Consider the following 22,039-nt stretch of genomic DNA (forward strand, 5'->3'; position numbering starts at 1 on the left):
AATCCCCATTCACAATCTTACAATCAATTGCACATTGAAAGAGTTGGATTTCTTGCCACAGAGAACGTGAAATCTCACAGCGAGGCTTTCTATGAGGCGAGTGGCTAGTGCTCATGCTTCACCGCGGAACACAAAAACCCAGCCATTCAATGATTCTGCGTTAAATTTTAAAACAAATTAATCACCTGGTTTGTGTATGTGGCAGGCCTGCAAGTGATGGCAGCAGTACGGTTGAGGCAATCTGCACTTGGAGTGCTACTGCTCAAGTTGATAAAGTTCTCCTCTACCATGAATTCCAAAACAACACGCAGGGCATCACCACCTTCGGACCGTATTCACTGGACAGCAACAGCCTCTTTGTCAATGGTAAGTGCTCATTTTCATTAAATATTGATCTGATTTTACATACATGTACCTGGTGAAATCTTTATTTCAGAGACATTCCCACTACTGCTGCTCTGCCATCCTACCGCCACCTCACTCGCAAGCAATGCTCTAACTTTACAATCATTTTTTTAACTGTCAATTCCTGTCGACTGATTCTCTGCTACTCTGTTGGCTTCCTTATCCTTGGCCTGTTGCCTCTTACTCACTGTCATTCACTCCTGATCAGGTGACCGCATCTTGTTATTGCTCTGCTGGTTCTAGTCTATTCATTGGTGAAAGCAAACAGCTAAATGAACAAAAACAATTATTGTGTGAAATCCACTTTAGAGTTTTGAAAAGTTTAACTTTGAAAATGTGCAATATCGTATCCAAGCCATCACAATATCTGACACTTGAGTAAGTGGGCGGCACGGTAGCATAATGGTTAGCACTGCTGCTTCACAACACCAAGGACCCAGGTTCGCTTTCTGGCTTGGGTGACTGTGCGGAGTCTGCAATTTCTCCCGTGTCGGCGCGTCTTTCCTCCGGGTGCTCCCACAAGTCCCAAAAGCCTGCTTGTTGGGTGAATTGCAAATTCTGAATTCTGCCTCCGTTTCCCGAACAGGCTCCGTAGTGTGGCAACTGGGGGATTTTCACAGTAATTTCATTGCAGTATTAATGTAAGCCTACTTGTGACGCTAATAAAGATTATTACTAATCTGTATCTGACACATGTAATTAATTGCAGTTTTAACATAAAGTTATTTCACCTCCTTAAGTCATCCATTTCATTTCTGATTTTTCAGGTTATCATGAATCAATTGTTTTAACCAGTAAGTATTATAACTATCTTGGTTCTGTTAATATTGTTGTTTAGTATCTCTACAATCTTACAACAACTTGACCTGAGACAATAAACATGTTGTGAAAGCTTTCTCTGTGCCATACTGAAATTATAAGCACATTCTCTCTTGCTCAGTTTAGGACCGCGCTGGAACTAATACACAGATAAACATTGATTCTTGTGTTAGTTGAGAGCACTCTCACCAATGTTTCAGAAACTTGCAGGTTCAAGTCCAACCGCAGGACTAAAGTGCAAAAATCTATATTGTCACACCAGTGGGGTGTTGCACTCATCACTGACTCTGAAGTTACTGAAGTTAAATGTTCCACACACTATTGTGAAAAAGAGCAGGGAGATATCTCTCTACCAACATCACAGAAAACAGTTTATTTGGCCATGATCGCACTGCTGTATGTGAGCTTGCAACATTTCAACAGTGACTATCCTTCAGAAAAAGAACTTTGTTAGCTATAATGTGCTGAGGGATATCAGATGTTCGTGAAAGGTGCTACATCATGCAAGAATTTTATTTTTACTTTATTGTAGAACTTAAACTATGTGGTGAATATGATTGCCTGAAAAGATATTGATTAAACTTTTAAAATTTGGAAATGTAAATGCTAAAGCACATATTGAGTGGGAAACGTCGGAATTAAAAGTAAAATCTGGTGCTCAATGAATTTTGATTCAATCAGTAGAATTAGTGGCTACAGGTAGGGTTTAAAAATTAAGAATTTGTATATTTACTATAAATGTAACTGAAAACGGGACTGTCCTTACTGTTGCCCAAAGATCTCAGTTCACTGAACTGCTCCTGCAAAATCAATTTTGTTACTAGCCTTCGGTAATAAAATGCAATCTGTTTCAAGTTTGACCATAACGTCAATTTATGTAGAAAAATAAATATCACACACAACTGAGCTTTTGATCATATTTGATCATATTTCTCAGATTATCAATGATATGAGCAAGAAGAGATTGGTAATAATACTGTGAGATATTCATGTATGAATGTTTAACATTGTTGGCATGGTGGCACAGTGGTTAGCACTGCAGCCTCAAAGTGCATTGGACCCAGGTTCGATCCCGGCCCAGGGTCACTGTCATGTGGAGTTTGCACAGCTATAATATGAGGGTCTTGTTCTAGATATGCTGTACACCTCTTTAGGACTGTCACCAATTTTAAACGCAGCAACAGAACAGTCGACTGCAAACATAAAGGGCGGGATTCTCTGACACCCCGCCCCTGGCCAGGTCGGAGAATTCCCGGAGGGCGGCATGAATCCCGCCCCGCTGCTCCGACGCCAGCTTCTCTATTCTCCGGTGCCGGTTTGCGGGCAGGGGCGGAGTTTACGTCGCGCCGGTCGTGGGCCGTTGGCAGCAGCCCCCCCCGGCAATTCTCCAGGCCCCGATGGGCCAAACAGCCGTCGCTTCCTGGCCAGACCCACCTGTGTGAAATGGACATGGTCCATCATGGTGGGACCTGGCATGTAGGCTGGCTAGGTGATTCCTCGGGTGGGCGTGGGGGGATCTGGCTCCAGGGGGGTGCCCCCACGGTGGCCTGACCCGTGATTGGGGCCCACCGATCTGCAGGCGGGCCTGTGCCATGGGGGCACTCTTTCTTTCCGCGCCGGCCTCCGTGGGGCTCCGGCATGGCCGGCGCGGAGAAGAACCCCCCTGGGCATGCGCAGGAAACAGGCCGGCCGGTCTGCGTATGCGTGGAATCACGCATGCGACAGCTCGTGTCGGCACCTCGACACCCGTTGGCATGTCGCCAACCCCTCCGTCGCCGGCCTAGTCCCCGGAAGTGCGGAGGATTATGCACATTCCGGTCGGCCCGACGCCAGAGTGCTTCGCGCCGCTCTTGGTGCCGGCACGCGCCATCCAGCCAGTTGCGGGAGATACCCGCCCAAAGACTTCCACTACTGCACAAACTGTTACATCAGCTCCACCACCAACGAGTACAATTGTAACAATAACCGCACTGAGGTCAACAGAAACATTGACAACTCCAGAAGCTTCAATCACAACATCTCTCCCTTCAACAAGTGGTCAGTGTACGTGTGCTCTCTTTTCAGTTCTACCATTTCTATTCGTTCTGCCAACTCCAAGTGTAGAAACACTGTACTGAAAATTATCAAAGGAGTATAGGATGTGGCTGTCTACAGTTGACCCAAGTAGAATAATGTGCAGATGAGATTTACTCATTCGTAATGTTTCAACATGTCTTGGTTACATTAGCAATATCAATGACACACGATTTCAAGGAAGTTGATTTATGGGCTCAACGTTTTGTGTGTTTATCCGTGCTTTTTATACACTTTCTAAGTCTAATATCTATTTCCATAGCAGTAGCAGAAACATCCACTGCAACTACTGAGACATCCACAACAGCACAAAGCTCAACATCAGCTCCCGTCTCAACAAGTACACCAACGCAAACAGCCACAGTGAGCTCCACTGAAGCACCAACTACTGAAGCAACAACAGGCACTACACCACCCCTATCAACAAGTGGTGAGTAACCGAGAGCACTCTTTGCACCTATTCCATTCTCAGTCCCGAAAAACGACTCAGGTAGAAATAAATAAAGGCAGCAAGAAAATAATATAATATGATGGTGATGGCTGTAATACGTGGAACAATCTGGTGCTCGTATCTCTTGGAGCTGTACCTTCAGTTAAAACAAAAGCATGTTAAGTGACTCAGCAAATCACGTGATACATGAGTATTAACATAATATAATGGACACACATTGTGGAAAAATGATAATATATTACCCATGCTCACTGTGCAACTGAATAAAATCATTACCTATCTCAATAATAGCGGCAGAAACATCAACTACAAGCACACAGACAACCACAGAGGCACAAAGCTCCCCATCATCGCTGCCCGCAACAAGTCAAACAGCATCAACATCAACAGTGGGCTCTACTGAAGGATCAACAACTGAAGAGTCGACATACACTACGTCACTCTCATCAACAAGTGGTGAGCACACAAAATCACACTTATGCAGCAATTCAAATATTAATCATTTGAAACTGCTGGAAGATGGAAGTACATAGCAAAACCATCAGGAGATTTCAGCAGTATGTTGTTTCCTATAATTGCACAGGATTAATGACGTGTAAAACACAGTTGGTGCCTTAATGTTATCACTATTCCAGGCTATTTTATCCAGCTCATTATAGTTCCCTATACATGTCATTTGACAAAAACTATAACACCAATATGAGTAAAAACTGTTATATGTTGATCCACCTGATAGTTCCATCGACTACAATGCACACTTTTTAAATCACAGAGCCATCAGTATCGACAGCAAATGCACAGACTTCCACTGCAGCACCAACATCCACATCAAATCCTACCACACCAAGTACAATAGCACCAACATCTGGAGCAATCTCCAAAGAATCGTCGACCACTGAAGCAACGACAATAACAACATTAATCCTTTCAACAAGTGGTGAGTATGTGTGCTCTCTGCTCAGTTCTAATATTCTGATCTGTTTCACCAACTGCAAGTATAAAAACACACCATGGAAATTTAACAGAAGAATATGGCATCATTTTGGCTATCAATATGCAGAGTTAAATAACATGCAAATGCCACTTTGTGTTTTCTGCTCTGCAACATGGCCATTAGTTAGTTGCACGTTATATCATGCTATAAAGGTGGATTTTCAGCTATAATGTTGTATACCTTTATAAGTCTGTCATGTATTTGAACTGCAGCAGCAGAACAGGTGACTGCAAACATACAGACATCCACTGCAACACCAGCTGTTCCATCACCTCCATCGTCAATGAGTACAATTGCACCAACTACCGCATTGAGCTCAACAGAAACATTGATAAATCCAGAAGCATCAATAACAACATATCGTTCGTCAACAAGCGGTGAGTATACGAGTGCTGCACTATCAGTTCCACCAGTTGTATTTGTTCACTAACTCCAAGTGAAGAAACACTTTACTGAAGTTTATCAAAGGAATATATCATGTGGCTGCCCTCACTTGCCCCAAGTAGAACAATGAGAAGAAGAGATTTTCTCATTTATGATGTTTTAACGTGTCAAGGTCACATTAGTGATATCCATGATATAGGAGTTCAAGGAAGTTTTGTTTTGGGCTTGAAGGTTTGTGTGTTTTTCCATGCTTTATGTGCACTTTCTAAGTCTATCACCTATTTTCACAGCAGGAGAAGAAACTTTGGCTGCAACTACATTGGCAGCACGGTAGCACAGTTGTTAGCACAGTTGCTTCACAGCTCGCAGGTTCCGAGTTCGAATCCTGGCTTAGATCACTGTCCATGCGGAGACTGCACATTTTCCCCGTGTATGCGTGGGTTTCCTCCGGGTGCTCCGGTTTCTTCCCACAGTCCAAAGTTGTGCAGGTTAGGTGGTTTGGCCAAGATAAATTGTCTTTAGTGTCCAAAGGGGTTGCTGGGTTACCGGTATGGGGCGGAGTTCTAGGCTTACGTGGGGTGCTCTTTCCAAGGGCCAGTGCAGACTCGATGGGCTGAATGGCCTCCTTCTGCACTGTACATTCTATGATTCAATGACATCCACAGTAGCACAAAGCTCAACATCAGCTTCCGTCCCAACAGGTACAACAGCGCAAACACCTACAGTGAGCTCCATGGAAGCATCAACTACAAAAGCAACAACAGGAACTACATCACCCCCATCAACAAATGGTGACTAACCAAAAACACCATTTGCACATATTCCATCCTCAGTCCTGAAAACTACTCATAGTTAGAAAGAAAGAAATGTAATATGAAAATAATATATTATTACGGTGATGGCTATAATTCAACATGGAACAATCTGGGGCTCATATTCCCTGGAGGTGTACCTTCAGTTAAAACAAAGCCATGTTAAATGACTCAGTAAATCCCATGATACATGAGTATCAACATTATTTTAAGGTCAATTGTTGTGGACAAATTGTAACATATTACCCATGCTCCGTGTAACTGAATAAAATCATTACTTCTTTCAATAATAGCGGCAGAAACATCAACTACAAGCACACAGACAACCACAGCAGCATTGACCTCCCCAACATCTACTCCCGCAACAAGTCAACCAGCATCAACATCGACAGTGGGCTCGACTGAAACATCAACAACTGAACAGTTGACATACACTACGTCACTCCCATCAACAAGTGGTGAGTAACTGAAAACACTCTTTGCACCTATTCCAATATTAATCATTTGAAACTGCTGGAAGATAGAAGTACACAGCAAAAACCATCAGAAGATTTCAGCAGAATGTAGTTTCCTATAATTGCACAGGGTTAATGAGATGTAAAACACAATTGGTTCTCTAATGTTGTCACAATTCCAGGTTATTTTATCCAGCTTATTGTCTTCCCATTTACATGTGATTTGACAAAAACTATAACATACATATGAATAAAACCTGTTATAAATTGATCCATCCTTTTCAGTTACCTTAGAAATATACACTTTTTAAATCACAGAGCCATCAGTTTCGACAGCAAGTATACAGCCTTCCACTGAAGCACCAACATCTACATCAGCACCAACCTCACCAAGTACAATAGCACCAACATCTGGAGCAAGCTCCATTGAATCAGCGACACCTGAAACAACGACAATGACAACATCAATCCTTTCAACAAGTGGTGAGTTTGAGTGCTCTCTGCTGACTTCTAATATTCTGAACTGTTTCACCGGCTGCAAGTATAAAATCACATAATGGAAATGGAACTGAAGAATTTGACATGATTTTGGCTGTCAATTTGCAGAGTAGAATAATATGCAAATTCCATTTTCTGATTTCTGCATTGTATCATGGTCATCAGTTAGTTTTACTCTATATCATGTTAAGAAGATAGATTTTCAGCTGAAATGTTAGGATCTTGTTCCAGACATGCTGTATACCTCTTTAAGGCTGTCATCTATTTTAACCGCAGCAACAGAACAGTCAACTGCAAACATACAGACATCCACTACAGCGCAAACTGTTACATCAGCTGCTCCCTCAACAAGTACAATTGCAACAACAGCCGCACTGAGCTCCACAGAATCATTGACAACTCCAGAAGTATCGATCACAACATCTCTCACTTCAACAAGTGGTGTGTATGCGATTGCGCCCTTATCAGTTCTACCATTTCTATTTGTTCTGCCAAATCCAAGTGTAGAAACACTCAACTGAAGATTGTCAATGGAGTATAGCATATGGGTGCCCTCAATTACCCAAAAAATAATGCACAAATGTGATTTGCTCATTCGTGTTGTTTAAAAATGCCTAGGTTACATTAGTAATGGACATGTTATGGGAGCTCAAAGAAGGTGATTTTTGGGCTCAACATTTTGTGTGTTTTCTGTTTTTATACACTTTCTCAGTCTATCCTATTTTCATAGCAGTAGAAGAAACATCCACTGCAGCTACTGAGACATCAACAGCAGCACAAAGCTCAAAATCAGCTGCTGCCTCAACAAGTACAACAGCGAAAACACCGAGAGTGAGCTCCACTGAAGGATCAACTACTGAAGCAACAACAGGCACTACACCACCCCTATCAACAAGTGGTGAGAAACCAAAAACACTCTTTGCACATATTCCATTCTCAGTACTGAAAAACCACTCACAGCTTGAAAGACATAAAGGCAGTATAAAAATAATATAATATTAACTTTCTTGGCTATAATTGTACATGGAACAATCTGGCGCTTATATCTCGTGGAGCTGTACATTCAGTTAATACAACGACGTTAAATGATTATGTAAAGGCCATTAGCCATAAGTGTTAACATGATATATAAAGTACAACCGTTGTGTAAAAATGATTATATATTACCCAAGCTCCCTGTTTAACTGAATGAAAGTATTACCTCTTTCAATAACAGCTGCAGAAACACCAACTACAAGCACACAGGCAGCCACAGCAGCACTGACCTCCCCATCATCTAATCCCGTAACAAGTGAAACAGCATCAACATCAACAGTGGGCTCTACTGAAGGATCAACAACTGCAGAGTCGACATACACTACGTCACGCCCATTAATAATTGGTGAGCACACAAAATCACATTTATGCAGCAATTCAACTATGCATTACTTGAAACTGCTGGAAGATGGAGGTACACAGCAAAAACCATCAGAACTTTCAGCAGCATATTGTTTCCTGCAATTGTGCAGGCTTAATGATAATTGCTGGTCTAATGTTGTCACAATTCGTACCATATTATCCAGCGGATTATCTTCCCATATACATGTAATTAAACATGTAAATAAAAAACTATGACACAAACATGAATAAAAACTTTTATCTGTTGCTCCATACCTTTTCAGTTCCCTCAAAAGTACACTTTTTAAATCACAGAGCCATCAGTCTCGACAGCAAGTACACAGACTTCCACTGAAGCAGCAACGTCTACATCAGCACCTACCTCACTAAGTACAATAGCACCAACATCTGTAGCAAGCTCCATTGAATCATCGACACCTGAAACAACGACAATGACAACATCAATCCTTTCAACAAGTGGTGTGTATGAGTGCTCTCTGCTCAGTTCTAATATTCTGAACTGTTTCATCGACTGCAAGTATAGAATCACATAATGGAACTGATGAATTTGGCAAGATTTTGGCTATCAATTTACAGAGTAGAATAATATGCAAATTCCATTTTCCGATTTCTGCATTGTGACATGGTCATCAGTTAGTTTTACTCTATAACACGTTAAGAAGATAGATTTACAGCTGAAATTTTAGGATCTTGTTCCAGACAAGCTGTATACCTCTTTAAGACTGTCATCTATTTTAACCGCAGCAACAGAACAGTCAACTGCAAACATACAGGCTTCCAGTACAGCACAAACTGTTACATCAGCTGCTCCCTCAACAAGTACAATTGCAACAACAGCCGCACTGAGCTCCACAGAAGCATTGACAACTCCAGAAGCTTTGATCACAACATCTCTCACTTCAACCAGTGGTGAGTGTGTGATTGCTCCCTTATCAGTTCTACCATTACTATCTGTTCTGCCAATTGAGTGTAGAAACACTCAACTGAAGATTGTCAAAAGGAGTACATATCATTTATGGCTGCCCAAAATTGCCCCAAAAAGAATAATATGCAGATAAGATTTGATCATTTGAATTATTTAAAAATGCCTATCTTACATTGATAATATACATGATATGGGAGCTCAAAGAAGATGATTTTGGGGCTCAATATTTTGTATGTTTTTCAATGTTTTTATACACTTTCTAAGTCTATCACCAATTTTCATTGCAGTGGAAGAAACTCCCGCTGCAGCGACTGAGACATCCACAGCAGCACAAAGCTCAACATCAGCTTTCGTCTTAACAAGTACAACAGCGCAAACACCTGCAGTGAGCTCCTCTGAAGAATCAAGTACTGAAGCAACAACAGGCACGACACCACCCACATCAACAAGTGGTGAGTAACCAAAAACACTCTTTGCACTTTTCCACTCTCAGTCCTGAGAAACTACTCATAGTTAGCAACACATAAATGCAGTAAAAAAATGATATAATATTATCTTGTTGGCTCTAATTTTACATGGAACAATCTGGTGCTCATATCCCGTGAAGCTGTACATTCAGTTACAACAAAGCTATGTTAAATGATTCTGTACACCCCATGATACAAGAGTATTAACATGATATGAAGTACAAATGTTGTGGAAAAATGATAATATATGACCAATGCTCCCTGTTTAACTGAATAAAATCATTCCCTCTTTCAATAATAGCGGCAGAAACATCAACTCCAAGCACACAGACAACCACAGCAGCACTGACCTCCCCATCATCTACTCCTGCAACAAGTCAAACTGCACCAACATCGTCAGTAGGTCCGACTGAAGGATCAACAACTGAAGAGTCGACATACACTACGTCACTCCCATCAACAAGTGGTGAGAACACAAAATCACACTTATGCAGCAATTCAAATATTAATCATTTGTAACTGCGGGAAGATGGAAGTACATAGCAAAAACCATAAGAAGATTTCTTGTTGCTTCCAATAATTGAACTGGCTAAATGAGATGGAAAACACAATTGGTGCTCTAATGCGGCCACAATTTGAGGCTATTTTATCCAGCTCATTATCTTCTGATATACATGCGATTTGACAAAAACTAGGACACAAACATAAATAAAAACATTTATATATTGATCTATGCCTTTCCAGTTCCCTCAAAAGCAATGTACACTTTTTAAATCACAGAGCCATCAGTATCGGCAGCAAGTACACAAACTTCCACTGAAGCAGCAACATCTACATCAGCACCTCCCTCACCAAGTACAACAGCACCAACATCTGGGGCAAGTTCCATTGAATCAACGACAATGACAACATCAATACAGTCAACAAGTGGTGAGTATGAGTGGTCTCAGCTCAGTTCTAATATTCTGATCTGTTTTACTGACTGCAAGTATAAAACCACATCATGGAAATTTAACAAAAGAATTAAGCATGATTTTGGCTATCAATTTACAGAGTAGAATAAAACGCAAATTCCATTTTCTGATTTCTGCATTGTAACAAGGCCATTAGTTAGTAGCACTCTATATCATGTTAAAAAGATAGAGTTTCAGCTGTAATGTTCGCATCTTGTTCCAGACATGCTGTTTACCTCTTTAAGGCTGTCATCTATTTTAACCGCAGCATCAGAACAGTCGACTGCAAACATACAGACTTCCACGACAGCACAAACTGTTACATCAGCTGCTCCCTCAACAAGTACAATTGCAACAACAGCCACTGTGAGCTCCACAGAAGCATTGACAGCTACAGCATCATCGATCACAACATTTCTCACTTCAACAAGTGGTGTGTATATGAGTGCTCCCTTATCAGTTCGACCATTTCTATTTGTTATGCCAAATCCAGGTGTAGAAACACTCAACTGAACATTGTCAAAGGAGTACATAGTATATGGCTGCCCAAAATTGCCCCCAAAAGAATAATGTGCAGATGAGATTTCATCGTTCGAATTATTTTAAAATGCCTATCTTACATTAGAAATATTACATGATATGGAAGCTCAAAGAAGATGATTTTTGGGCTCAACATTTTGAGTGTTTTTCTATGTTTTTTACACACTTTCTAAGTCTGTCTCTTATTTTTATAGCAGTCGAAGAAACTTCCGCTGCAGCTACTGAGACATCCACAGCAGCACAAAGCTCAACATCAGCTTCCGTCTCAACAAGTACAACAGCGCAAACACCTACAGTGAGCTCCACTGAAGCATTAACTACTGAAGCAACAACAGGCACTACACCACCCCCATCAACAAATGGTGAGTAATCGAAAATACTCTTTGCAATCATCCCATTCTCAGTCCTGAAAATCTACTCATAGTTAGAAACACATGAAGGCAGTATAAAAATAATATATTATTATGTTCTTGGCTGTAATTATACATGGAAAAATCTAGTGCTCATCTCTGCCATGGAGGAAATAGCACAGTGATGTTTACACTGGGCTAATAATCCAGAAACCCCAAGTAATTCTCTGGTGACTCTGGTTCAAATACCACTACTGCAGGTGGGGAAATTTGAATTTAATTTTGAAAAGTCTAGAATTCAAAGTCAAAAGATGACCACAAAATGATTGTCCGAAAAACCCATCTTTTTCAATAATATCTGTCAGGGAAGGGAATATGTTGTCCTCACCTGGTCTGACCTACATGTGACTCCAGACACAAAGCAATGTGGTTAACTCTTAAATGTCCCTTCATGGGATGGGCAGTGAATGCTGGCACAGCCTGCGATGCCCACGTCCAGGAACAAATAATAAAATAAATTCTTGCAGCTGTACGTCAGTAATTAACAAAGCCACATTAAATTATTTAATGAAGCCCATTAGACATCAGTGTGAACAAGTCATAAAGGACATGCGGTGTGGAAAAATTAGAATATATTATTCATGCTCCCTATTTAACTGACTAAAATCATTACCTCTTTAAATAATAGCGGCAGAATCATCCACTACAAGCACACAGATAACCACAGCAGCACTGACCTCCCCATCATCTACTCCCGCAACAAGTGAAACAGCTTCAACATCAACAGTGGGCTCTACTGAAGGATCAACAACTGCAGAGTCGACATACACTACGTCACTCTCATCAACAAGTGGTGAGCACACAAAATCACACTTATGCAGCAATTCAAATATTAATCATTTGAAAGTGTTGGAAGATGGAAGTAAATAGCAATTACGATTTTAAACGTCTGGAATTCAAAGTCATAAGATGACCACAAAACAATTGTCTGAAAAAACCATCTGGTTCAATAATATCCGTCAGGGTAGGAAATATGCCACCCTCATGTGGTCTGACCTACATGTGACTCCAGACAAGAGTTGGAAGATCGAAGTATATAGCAAAAACCATCAGGAGATTTCAGCAGTATATTGTTTCCTATAATTGCACCGGATAAATGATATGTAAAATACAATTGGTGGCCATTGTAGTCAAAATACTCGGCTATTTTATTAGCTATAATCATAATCTATATTACTGCAACAAGCAGGCTTACATTATTACGGCAATGACGTTACTGTGAAAATCCCCTCGTCGCCACGCTCCGGCACCTGATCGGGTACACTGAGGGAAAATTCAGAAGGTCCAATTCACTTAACAAGCACGTCTTTTGGGACTCATTATATTTCCGTATACATGTCATTTCACTAAACACTATAAGAGAAATATGCCTAAAAACAATTATATATTGATACATCCTTTCCTGTTCCCTCAATAAGAATGTACACTTTTTAAATCACAGAGCCACCAGTATCGACAACAAATACACAGACTTCCACTGCAGCACCAACATCTATATCAGCACCTCCCTCACCAAGTACAATATCACTAACATCGGAAGCAAGCTCCATTGAATCATCGACACCTGAAGCAACAACCATAACAACATCAATAAGTTCAACAAGTGGTGAGTCTGAGTGCTCTCTGTTCAGTTCTAATATTCTGAACTGTTTCACCGACTGCAAGTCTAAAAACACATAATTGAAATTTAACGGACGAATATGGCATGATTTGGGCTATCAATTTGCAGAGTAGAATAATATGCAAATTCCATTTTCTGATTTCTGCATTGTAACATGGGTCATTAGTTAGTTGTTCTCTATATCATGTTATGAAGATAGATTTTCTGCTATAATGTTAGGGTCTTTTTCCAGACATGCTGTATACCTCTTTAAGGCTGTCATCTATTTTAACCGTAGCAACAGAACAGTCGACTCCAATCATACAGACATCCAGTGCAGCACAAACTGTTACATCAGCTGCTCCCTCAACAAGTACAATTGCAACAACAACCGCACTGAGCTCCACAGAAGCATTGACGACTCCAGAAGCATCAATCACAACATCTCTCACTTCAACCAGTGGTGAATATGCAATTGCTCCCTTATCAGTTCTGCCATTTCTATTTGTTATGACAAATCCAAGTGTAGAAACACTCAACTGAAGATTGTCAAGGAGTACATAGCATAGGGCTGCCCAGAATTGCCCAAAAAAGAATAATGCGCAGATGAGATTTGATCATCCGATTTATTTTAAAATGCTTATCATGCATTAGTAATATACATGATACGGGAGTTCAAAGAAGATGAATTTTGGGCTCAACATTTTGTGTGGTTTTTTTATGCCTTTTATGCACTTTCTAAGTCTGTCACCTATATTCATAGTAGTAGAAGAAACTTCCGCTGCAGCTACAGAGACATCCACAGCAGCACAAAGTTCGACATCAGCGTCCGTCTCAACAAGTACAACAATGCAAACACCTACAGTGAGCACCACTGAAGCACCAACGACTGAAGCAGCAACAGGCACGACACCACCTCCATCAACAAGTGGTGAGAAAGCGAAAGCACTCTTTGCACCTATTCCATTCTCAGTGCTGAAAAACTACTTGCAGTTAGAAACACATAAAGGCAGTATAAAAATAAAATTAAACTAACTTGATGGCTCTAATTACACATGGAACAATCTGGTGCTCATATCTCGCGGCGCTGTACATGCAGATAAAACAAAGCCATATTAAATGACTCTGCATATCCCATGATACATGAGTCTTAACATGATATAAAGTACAACCGTCGTGGAAAAATGATAATATATTACCCATGCTTCCTGTTTACTGAAGGATCAACAACTGAAGAGTCGACATACAATACGTCACTCCCATCAACAAGTGGTGAGCACACAAAATCACACTTATGCAGCAGTTCAAACACTAATCATTTGAAACTGCTGGAAGATGGAAGTACATAGCAAAAACCATCAGAAGATTTTAGCAGTATGTTGTTTCCGTTAATTGCACAGGGTTAATGAGATGTAAAACACAATTGGTGGCCGAATGTTGTCACAATTCTGGGCTATTTTATGAAGCTGATTATAGTCCATATACATGTCATTTCACAAAAAGTATAACACAAATATGAATAATATCTTTTATATTTTAATCCATCCTTTCTAGTTCCCTCAATAACAAAGTGCACTTTCTAAATCACAGAGCCATCTGTAGCGACAGCACAGACTTCCACTGCAGCACCAACATCTACATCAGCACCTACCACACCAAGTACAATAGCACCAACATCTGGAGCAAGCGCTATTGAATCATCGACAACTGAAGAAACCACAATAACAACATCACTCCTTTCCAGTGAGTATTATTGCTCTCCATTCTATTGTAATATTCTGAATTAATTCACCTGCTGCAACTTTAAAAACACATAATGGAAATGTAACAACAATGAGAGTCTTTATATCAGCTATCATAATGTGGAATAATGTGCAACTGCCTTTTGACCATTGCTGCCTTGCCGCCTGGCCATGTTAATTTGCCAACAATATATGAAACTATGAAGGCGACCTCCTCATCGCCTAGAATGCTGCTCCATGCCTGCATATCTCATTACGGCTGTCCTCTATTTCAGTAACAGCAACAGAACATTTCACTGCAAATATGGAGACATCCACTGTCGCACAAACCTCCACACCAGCTCTTCCCTCAACAAGTACATTAGCACCAACAACTACAGGAACCTCCCTTGAAGCATCAACGACAATGACGACCTCCCTCCTCTCAACAAGTAATGAGTTTGCGAGTGCTCTTTTATCAGTTGTAAATTTCTGAATCTTTTCAATCTACTGTCAAGTTAGAAGTACAGAATGGAAAGATAGCCCATGATTGTGTTGGCTCTAGAATGTAGGTTCAAATGTGTCCCTACATTTGAACCAGAAGCTGTGGGTTCAATTCCCGCTCAAGGACTTATTGGTAATGGAAGGATAATCATATTGCCGATCGAGCTCCAATTTAAGCAGGGCTGGTATATGCTCCATTATTAAATCTCAATACGTCACCCTGTGTTAACATCAGAATTTCACCCCATACCCAGCTAAAGCAGCAGCTTCATACTTTGAAGGCAAAAGAATAGGATGATAGGATATGAACATTTGTGTAACAATGTAGGGGCAGCACGGTAGCACAAGTGATTATCACTGTGGCTTCACAGCGCCAGGGTCCCAGGTTCGATTCCCCGCTGGGTCACTGTCTGTGCGGAGTTTGCACGTTCTCCCCGTGTCCGCGTGGGTTTCCTCCGGGTGCTCCGGTTTCCTCCCACAGTCCAAAGACGTGCAGGTTAGGTGGATTGGCCATGCTAAATTACCCGTAGTGTCCATAAAGGTTGGGAGGGGTTATTGGGTTGCGGGGATAAGGTGGAAGTGAGGGATTAATGTGGGTCGGTGCAGACTCGATGGGCCGAATGGCCTCCTTCTGCACTGTATGTTCTATGTACTGTCTATGTACTGAATGTTCTCTTTCGTGCAACAGAAACATCGACACCATCAGGCAGAGAAACTCCTTCTACAGCTATTCAAACCTCAACAAGCTCAGCTGTGCCCGTGACTACCAATGAAGCATTTACAACAGGAACAACCAGCCTAATGACAGGTACACGCAGCAACAACAATGAGCTGCATATTTATGCAGGGGAGTTCTATCAATTATTTTGATCTTTGTCTAAGAAGTGTTTTTGTACCATCAATTGAAATAGTTTCCACGTCTGTAAGTTGGAATATCTCTGATGTTTGGAAATATAGAGAGGTGGAAGCAGATCTCACCCTCATGCATATTCTGGGCAGTGATTTACAGGAATGCATCATTCAGCCGCACCATTAACCTGATTGGACTTTGGTCACATATTGACTGCCAGGTTGCAGTAGGGTTGGGTCAGTGGGTTGCAGATGGAAGCTAATGAAATTTCAAACAGAATTAATCAGCAGATTCCACCCAGATGCAATGTATCATATAGATAATACAACTATTGGAAAATCAAAGAAATCTGAGGTTATGGCTGTACAGGAAGCTAAATTGATGGGATACTTCGTGTGTGGCTTCTCCAGCCTGTTCAATTTCTGTAATTTGAGGCATCAGGCAGATCTCCTTGGAAAGCCAATAATGTACTCTACTGATAATAGTGAGCTTTTCAGTCATCAATATTGTTTCAGAGTAAAATTAACATCGACCTCCGGAATCTGCACATGTACAGTTAAACATGAAAATGTGGAAGCTGCTGTCAATTATATTCTTTTCCTTCATCGGCTGTCTTGCAGCTGTTTTTGCTGATGGATCTGCAACAAAATCACTGTTGTAAACATGGGTTAGGTGCTACTAAAGTTGTGACAAATGCTGATGACATATTCAAGTCTATTTCAATCAGAAGTAACTATGTTTTCAATGCATTAGTACGCCAGAATTATTTCTGAACATCCTCTCTGACCGTCAAAAAAAATATCATTTCAGGGTGAACTTATCATTCCTTAGAAGAAAAATAATGTTGCAGACTTTTTAAAATTAAATGTTTTGCTCTTTTCCGTCTTGCTCCTAAAAAACACACTTTATTTCAGTTTCTGAACAATGATTTAAATTTAATAAATGCTTCCTGTTTATTATTTCCTGCTTTGCCTTCTATGAAGATACTCCAATTTCATTGGTTAGCAGATTTCCTACTCGATTGAGAGTTTACAAAATTCAAGCCACCAATGGAAGAGTAAGAATTTCTGCTGGCAAGGTCATTAGAAGTCTCTGGGCAACTGAACAGAGGTGGACAGCCAAAGCTGTTCCTTCACCAGTCTCAAATAAATCTGAGCTAATAACTTGTCATCCTTACTTGAAAATATGTAGATTTTTTGACCTTAATTATTTTTGCATCTTTTGTTTTTATAGTGGAACCCCCAATTGTTCCTGTAACAGTCAATCCAAATCTAGGGACACAGGCAAAAGAGTTTAATGTAACCTTCACTGTGCTCACACTGTCATTCACATCAAGTCTGCAAAATCTCAGTTCGCCGTTGTATATAGCAAACTCAAGCAAAATCCGTGAAGAGGTATGGTTGTCCAAGTAATTTTGAAAGAAAATATTCGCTTTCAATGTATTTTTCGTACTAAAATGCAACATTTTAATTCCTTACAGCTCAATAATCTGTTTGGCAATAGCAATGTCAAGTCAAAATTCATAAATTGTCAGTCTGTGTCTTTCAGGTAAGAAATTAACATTATTCCGAACAGTCCAAGTTAAACTGAATCCACAACTGAATTTTTATGTTGATGTTCCAGTGACCAGGTTTTAAAAAGTTAAATAAAATTTGAAAAGTGTTAGAAAATGATTTTCTCAATGTCATGGATTGATGAGGTCATTGTCAAACTGCATCGTTGCAAACCCCACATACCCAATCTTCCACCATTTCATGATTCCATGACCTTCCCCACAAAGCGGAAGTCACTTCAAAACTCTGACTGTGAAATATGTCCGCACTCTTGGCTCGGAGAAAATGGTTTTGCCTCAGGTATTGAATAATGTAGCCGTAGATGAACAGGGAGGCTGCAGGTAGCCCTCCTTCCCATTGTGAAACAATAAGGCAGAGAAAACCACAGTTTTCAGTTTGAAAGACCAACTCCAATGCACTAGCTATTTGTTACTTTATCTGTGACAACAAAATGAGATAAGACACTATGGCCAGAATTTGACGTGTTCCCCATTCCCCACCTTTCCCAAGTGGGGTAGGTGTGTGGGAACACGGCGGTGCTGCCAAGTTGGCAAAATAACTTGGGTTCCATATTTGCAGCATCACACCTATTTCTATTGATATTTAATGAACTGTGGGAGATAGTTAACAGCCTGCTTGCCCATAGGCCAATTAGACCATTCTAAACATCCAAATACACAATTAAGGGCTTCTTCCTCCCAACAATGGTATATTACCAGTGGTTTGCGGTGCCCAGGACACTTGGCGAGGTCACTTCGTAAAGCTTAGCAGATATCAACCACAGGGTGAGAGTGGTGGCTCCTAATCAGGTACCCTGTGCCCAACAAAATCTTTCCTGACGTACTCTGCTCCACCATGTGAGTGACACAACCACCCTCCCAAACCCAGCTGCCACCCCCCTTGTGGGGTACTTTGTAAGACCCTTTACCTTGTCAACAGGTTAATTTATCTTTACTCTGGGTAAAACTGTCACAACAATTTGGATGAAATTTCACCAAGGTAATAAACATTTATTAAACCATGAATCAATGATAAATACTGACTACAATGCAGGTTGATTAGGTAATTTGTGTGACAAACCCTGACGCGGTTGTAATCCAATAACAAAACCTTCTGTGTATGTCTTTTGAGCAACTCACAAAATTGTTCCAACCACTGCAGATATTTCTTTGCACCATAGAAACCCTACAGTGCAGAAGGAGGACCAATGAGTAGGCACTGACCTTCCGAAAGAAGCCTCTACCTAGGCCCAATTCCCCGCCATATCCCCGTAACCCCACCTAACGTTTAGGGGCAATTTAGCAAGGCCAATTCACTTAATCTGCACATCTTTGACTGTGGAGGAAACGGGAGCACCCGGAGGAAACCCACGAGGCCTAGTCAGCTTTCATTGTCAATATGGTGCAGGTTAATGCAGAAATCCTACATTTGCTGCTTGTGATCCACTGCTCTGCCAGTTCAGGGAAAATGAAGCTTCGATGAGGATCCACCAACACCAGACCCACCACCCCCTCACCCCCAACACAAAGCTCACTCCCACCCCCACCCCATCCACCCAGTGCCAGCAATCACTGAAATCATTTGATTTGCCGACATTTCCCATTTTCCACTCTGACATTACTGTGAGCCATCACCAGAAGGTTAAGCCTTTATTCAACAAGGAGTCAATATCAGTACTCAATGTTTCTAACTTAAATCCATGTGAATGTCACAATCTATATTTTATTCTCAGCAATGTATTTTGAGAGTGATTTGATTGTACATGTTATTCATTTCCTGCTTGGCTGTCTATGACAATTCTTGAATGTAATTGTTTTTTGGGCTACCTGGAGCTGGTTTAGCACTCTGGGCTAAATCGCTGGCTTGTTAAGCAAAACAAGGCCAGCATCGTAGGTTCAATTCCCGTACCAGCCTCCCTGAACAGGCGCCGGAATGTGGCGGCTAGGGGCTTTTCACGGTAACTTCATTGAAGCCGACTTGTGACATTAAGCGATTATTATTATTATTACCTGGGAGTGATACTGTTGCAGTCTCGCACTGGCAATCCCCATTCACAATCTTACAATCAATTGCACATTGAAAGAGTTGGATTTCTTGCCACAGAGAACGTGAAATCTCACAGCGAGGCTTTCTATGAGGCGAGTGGCTAGTGCTCATGCTTCACCGCGGAACACAAAAACCCAGCCATTCAATGATTCTGCGTTAAATTTTAAAACAAATTAATCACCTGGTTTGTGTATGTGGCAGGCCTGCAAGTGATGGCAGCAGTACGGTTGAGGCAATCTGCACTTGGAGTGCTACTGCTCAAGTTGATAAAGTTCTCCTCTACCATGAATTCCAAAACAACACGCAGGGCATCACCACCTTCGGACCGTATTCACTGGACAGCAACAGCCTCTTTGTCAATGGTAAGTGCTCATTTTCATTAAATATTGATCTGATTTTACATACATGTACCTGGTGAAATCTTTATTTCAGAGACATTCCCACTACTGCTGCTCTGCCATCCTACCGCCACCTCACTCGCAAGCAATGCTCTAACTTTACAATCATTTTTTTAACTGTCAATTCCTGTCGACTGATTCTCTGCTACTCTGTTGGCTTCCTTATCCTTGGCCTGTTGCCTCTTACTCACTGTCATTCACTCCTGATCAGGTGACCGCATCTTGTTATTGCTCTGCTGGTTCTAGTCTATTCATTGGTGAAAGCAAACAGCTAAATGAACAAAAACAATTATTGTGTGAAATCCACTTTAGAGTTTTGAAAAGTTTAACTTTGAAAATGTGCAATATCGTATCCAAGCCATCACAATATCTGACACTTGAGTAAGTGGGCGGCACGGTAGCATAATGGTTAGCACTGCTGCTTCACAACACCAAGGACCCAGGTTCGCTTTCTGGCTTGGGTGACTGTGCGGAGTCTGCAATTTCTCCCGTGTCGGCGCGTCTTTCCTCCGGGTGCTCCCACAAGTCCCAAAAGCCTGCTTGTTGGGTGAATTGCAAATTCTGAATTCTGCCTCCGTTTCCCGAACAGGCTCCGTAGTGTGGCAACTGGGGGATTTTCACAGTAATTTCATTGCAGTATTAATGTAAGCCTACTTGTGACGCTAATAAAGATTATTACTAATCTGTATCTGACACATGTAATTAATTGCAGTTTTAACATAAAGTTATTTCACCTCCTTAAGTCATCCATTTCATTTCTGATTTTTCAGGTTATCATGAATCAATTGTTTTAACCAGTAAGTATTATAACTATCTTGGTTCTGTTAATATTGTTGTTTAGTATCTCTACAATCTTACAACAACTTGACCTGAGACAATAAACATGTTGTGAAAGCTTTCTCTGTGCCATACTGAAATTATAAGCACATTCTCTCTTGCTCAGTTTAGGACCGCGCTGGAACTAATACACAGATAAACATTGATTCTTGTGTTAGTTGAGAGCACTCTCACCAATGTTTCAGAAACTTGCAGGTTCAAGTCCAACCGCAGGACTAAAGTGCAAAAATCTATATTGTCACACCAGTGGGGTGTTGCACTCATCACTGACTCTGAAGTTACTGAAGTTAAATGTTCCACACACTATTGTGAAAAAGAGCAGGGAGATATCTCTCTACCAACATCACAGAAAACAGTTTATTTGGCCATGATCGCACTGCTGTATGTGAGCTTGCAACATTTCAACAGTGACTATCCTTCAGAAAAAGAACTTTGTTAGCTATAATGTGCTGAGGGATATCAGATGTTCGTGAAAGGTGCTACATCATGCAAGAATTTTATTTTTACTTTATTGTAGAACTTAAACTATGTGGTGAATATGATTGCCTGAAAAGATATTGATTAAACTTTTAAAATTTGGAAATGTAAATGCTAAAGCACATATTGAGTGGGAAACGTCGGAATTAAAAGTAAAATCTGGTGCTCAATGAATTTTGATTCAATCAGTAGAATTAGTGGCTACAGGTAGGGTTTAAAAATTAAGAATTTGTATATTTACTATAAATGTAACTGAAAACGGGACTGTCCTTACTGTTGCCCAAAGATCTCAGTTCACTGAACTGCTCCTGCAAAATCAATTTTGTTACTAGCCTTCGGTAATAAAATGCAATCTGTTTCAAGTTTGACCATAACGTCAATTTATGTAGAAAAATAAATATCACACACAACTGAGCTTTTGATCATATTTGATCATATTTCTCAGATTATCAATGATATGAGCAAGAAG

The 22,039-nt window shown here is 40.8% G+C and overlaps 1 protein-coding gene across 1 annotated transcript in view; it reads left to right on the forward strand.

Annotated features, from left to right (window-relative positions):
- Positions 1 to 22,039, forward strand: part of LOC140395776 (uncharacterized) — a 187,344-nt gene that overhangs the window by 12,333 nt on the left and 152,972 nt on the right. The window contains exons 8-28 of the mRNA XM_072483934.1: positions 7,168 to 7,332; positions 7,625 to 7,789; positions 8,108 to 8,272; positions 8,584 to 8,748; positions 9,034 to 9,198; positions 9,502 to 9,666; positions 9,983 to 10,147; positions 10,462 to 10,611; positions 10,903 to 11,067; positions 11,369 to 11,536; positions 12,213 to 12,377; positions 13,026 to 13,190; positions 13,483 to 13,647; positions 13,948 to 14,115; positions 14,775 to 14,927; positions 15,202 to 15,357; positions 16,098 to 16,217; positions 17,493 to 17,653; positions 17,740 to 17,807; positions 20,060 to 20,220; positions 21,027 to 21,053. Coding sequence (XP_072340035.1) covers positions 7,168 to 7,332; positions 7,625 to 7,789; positions 8,108 to 8,272; positions 8,584 to 8,748; positions 9,034 to 9,198; positions 9,502 to 9,666; positions 9,983 to 10,147; positions 10,462 to 10,611; positions 10,903 to 11,067; positions 11,369 to 11,536; positions 12,213 to 12,377; positions 13,026 to 13,190; positions 13,483 to 13,647; positions 13,948 to 14,115; positions 14,775 to 14,927; positions 15,202 to 15,357; positions 16,098 to 16,217; positions 17,493 to 17,653; positions 17,740 to 17,807; positions 20,060 to 20,220; positions 21,027 to 21,053 — 3,147 coding nt within the window. The remainder of the gene's footprint in view (positions 1 to 7,167; positions 7,333 to 7,624; positions 7,790 to 8,107; positions 8,273 to 8,583; positions 8,749 to 9,033; positions 9,199 to 9,501; positions 9,667 to 9,982; positions 10,148 to 10,461; positions 10,612 to 10,902; positions 11,068 to 11,368; positions 11,537 to 12,212; positions 12,378 to 13,025; positions 13,191 to 13,482; positions 13,648 to 13,947; positions 14,116 to 14,774; positions 14,928 to 15,201; positions 15,358 to 16,097; positions 16,218 to 17,492; positions 17,654 to 17,739; positions 17,808 to 20,059; positions 20,221 to 21,026; positions 21,054 to 22,039) is intronic.

Source organism: Scyliorhinus torazame, chromosome 18 (genome assembly GCF_047496885.1).
Source record: "Scyliorhinus torazame isolate Kashiwa2021f chromosome 18, sScyTor2.1, whole genome shotgun sequence".
NCBI lineage: Eukaryota > Metazoa > Chordata > Chondrichthyes > Carcharhiniformes > Scyliorhinidae > Scyliorhinus > Scyliorhinus torazame.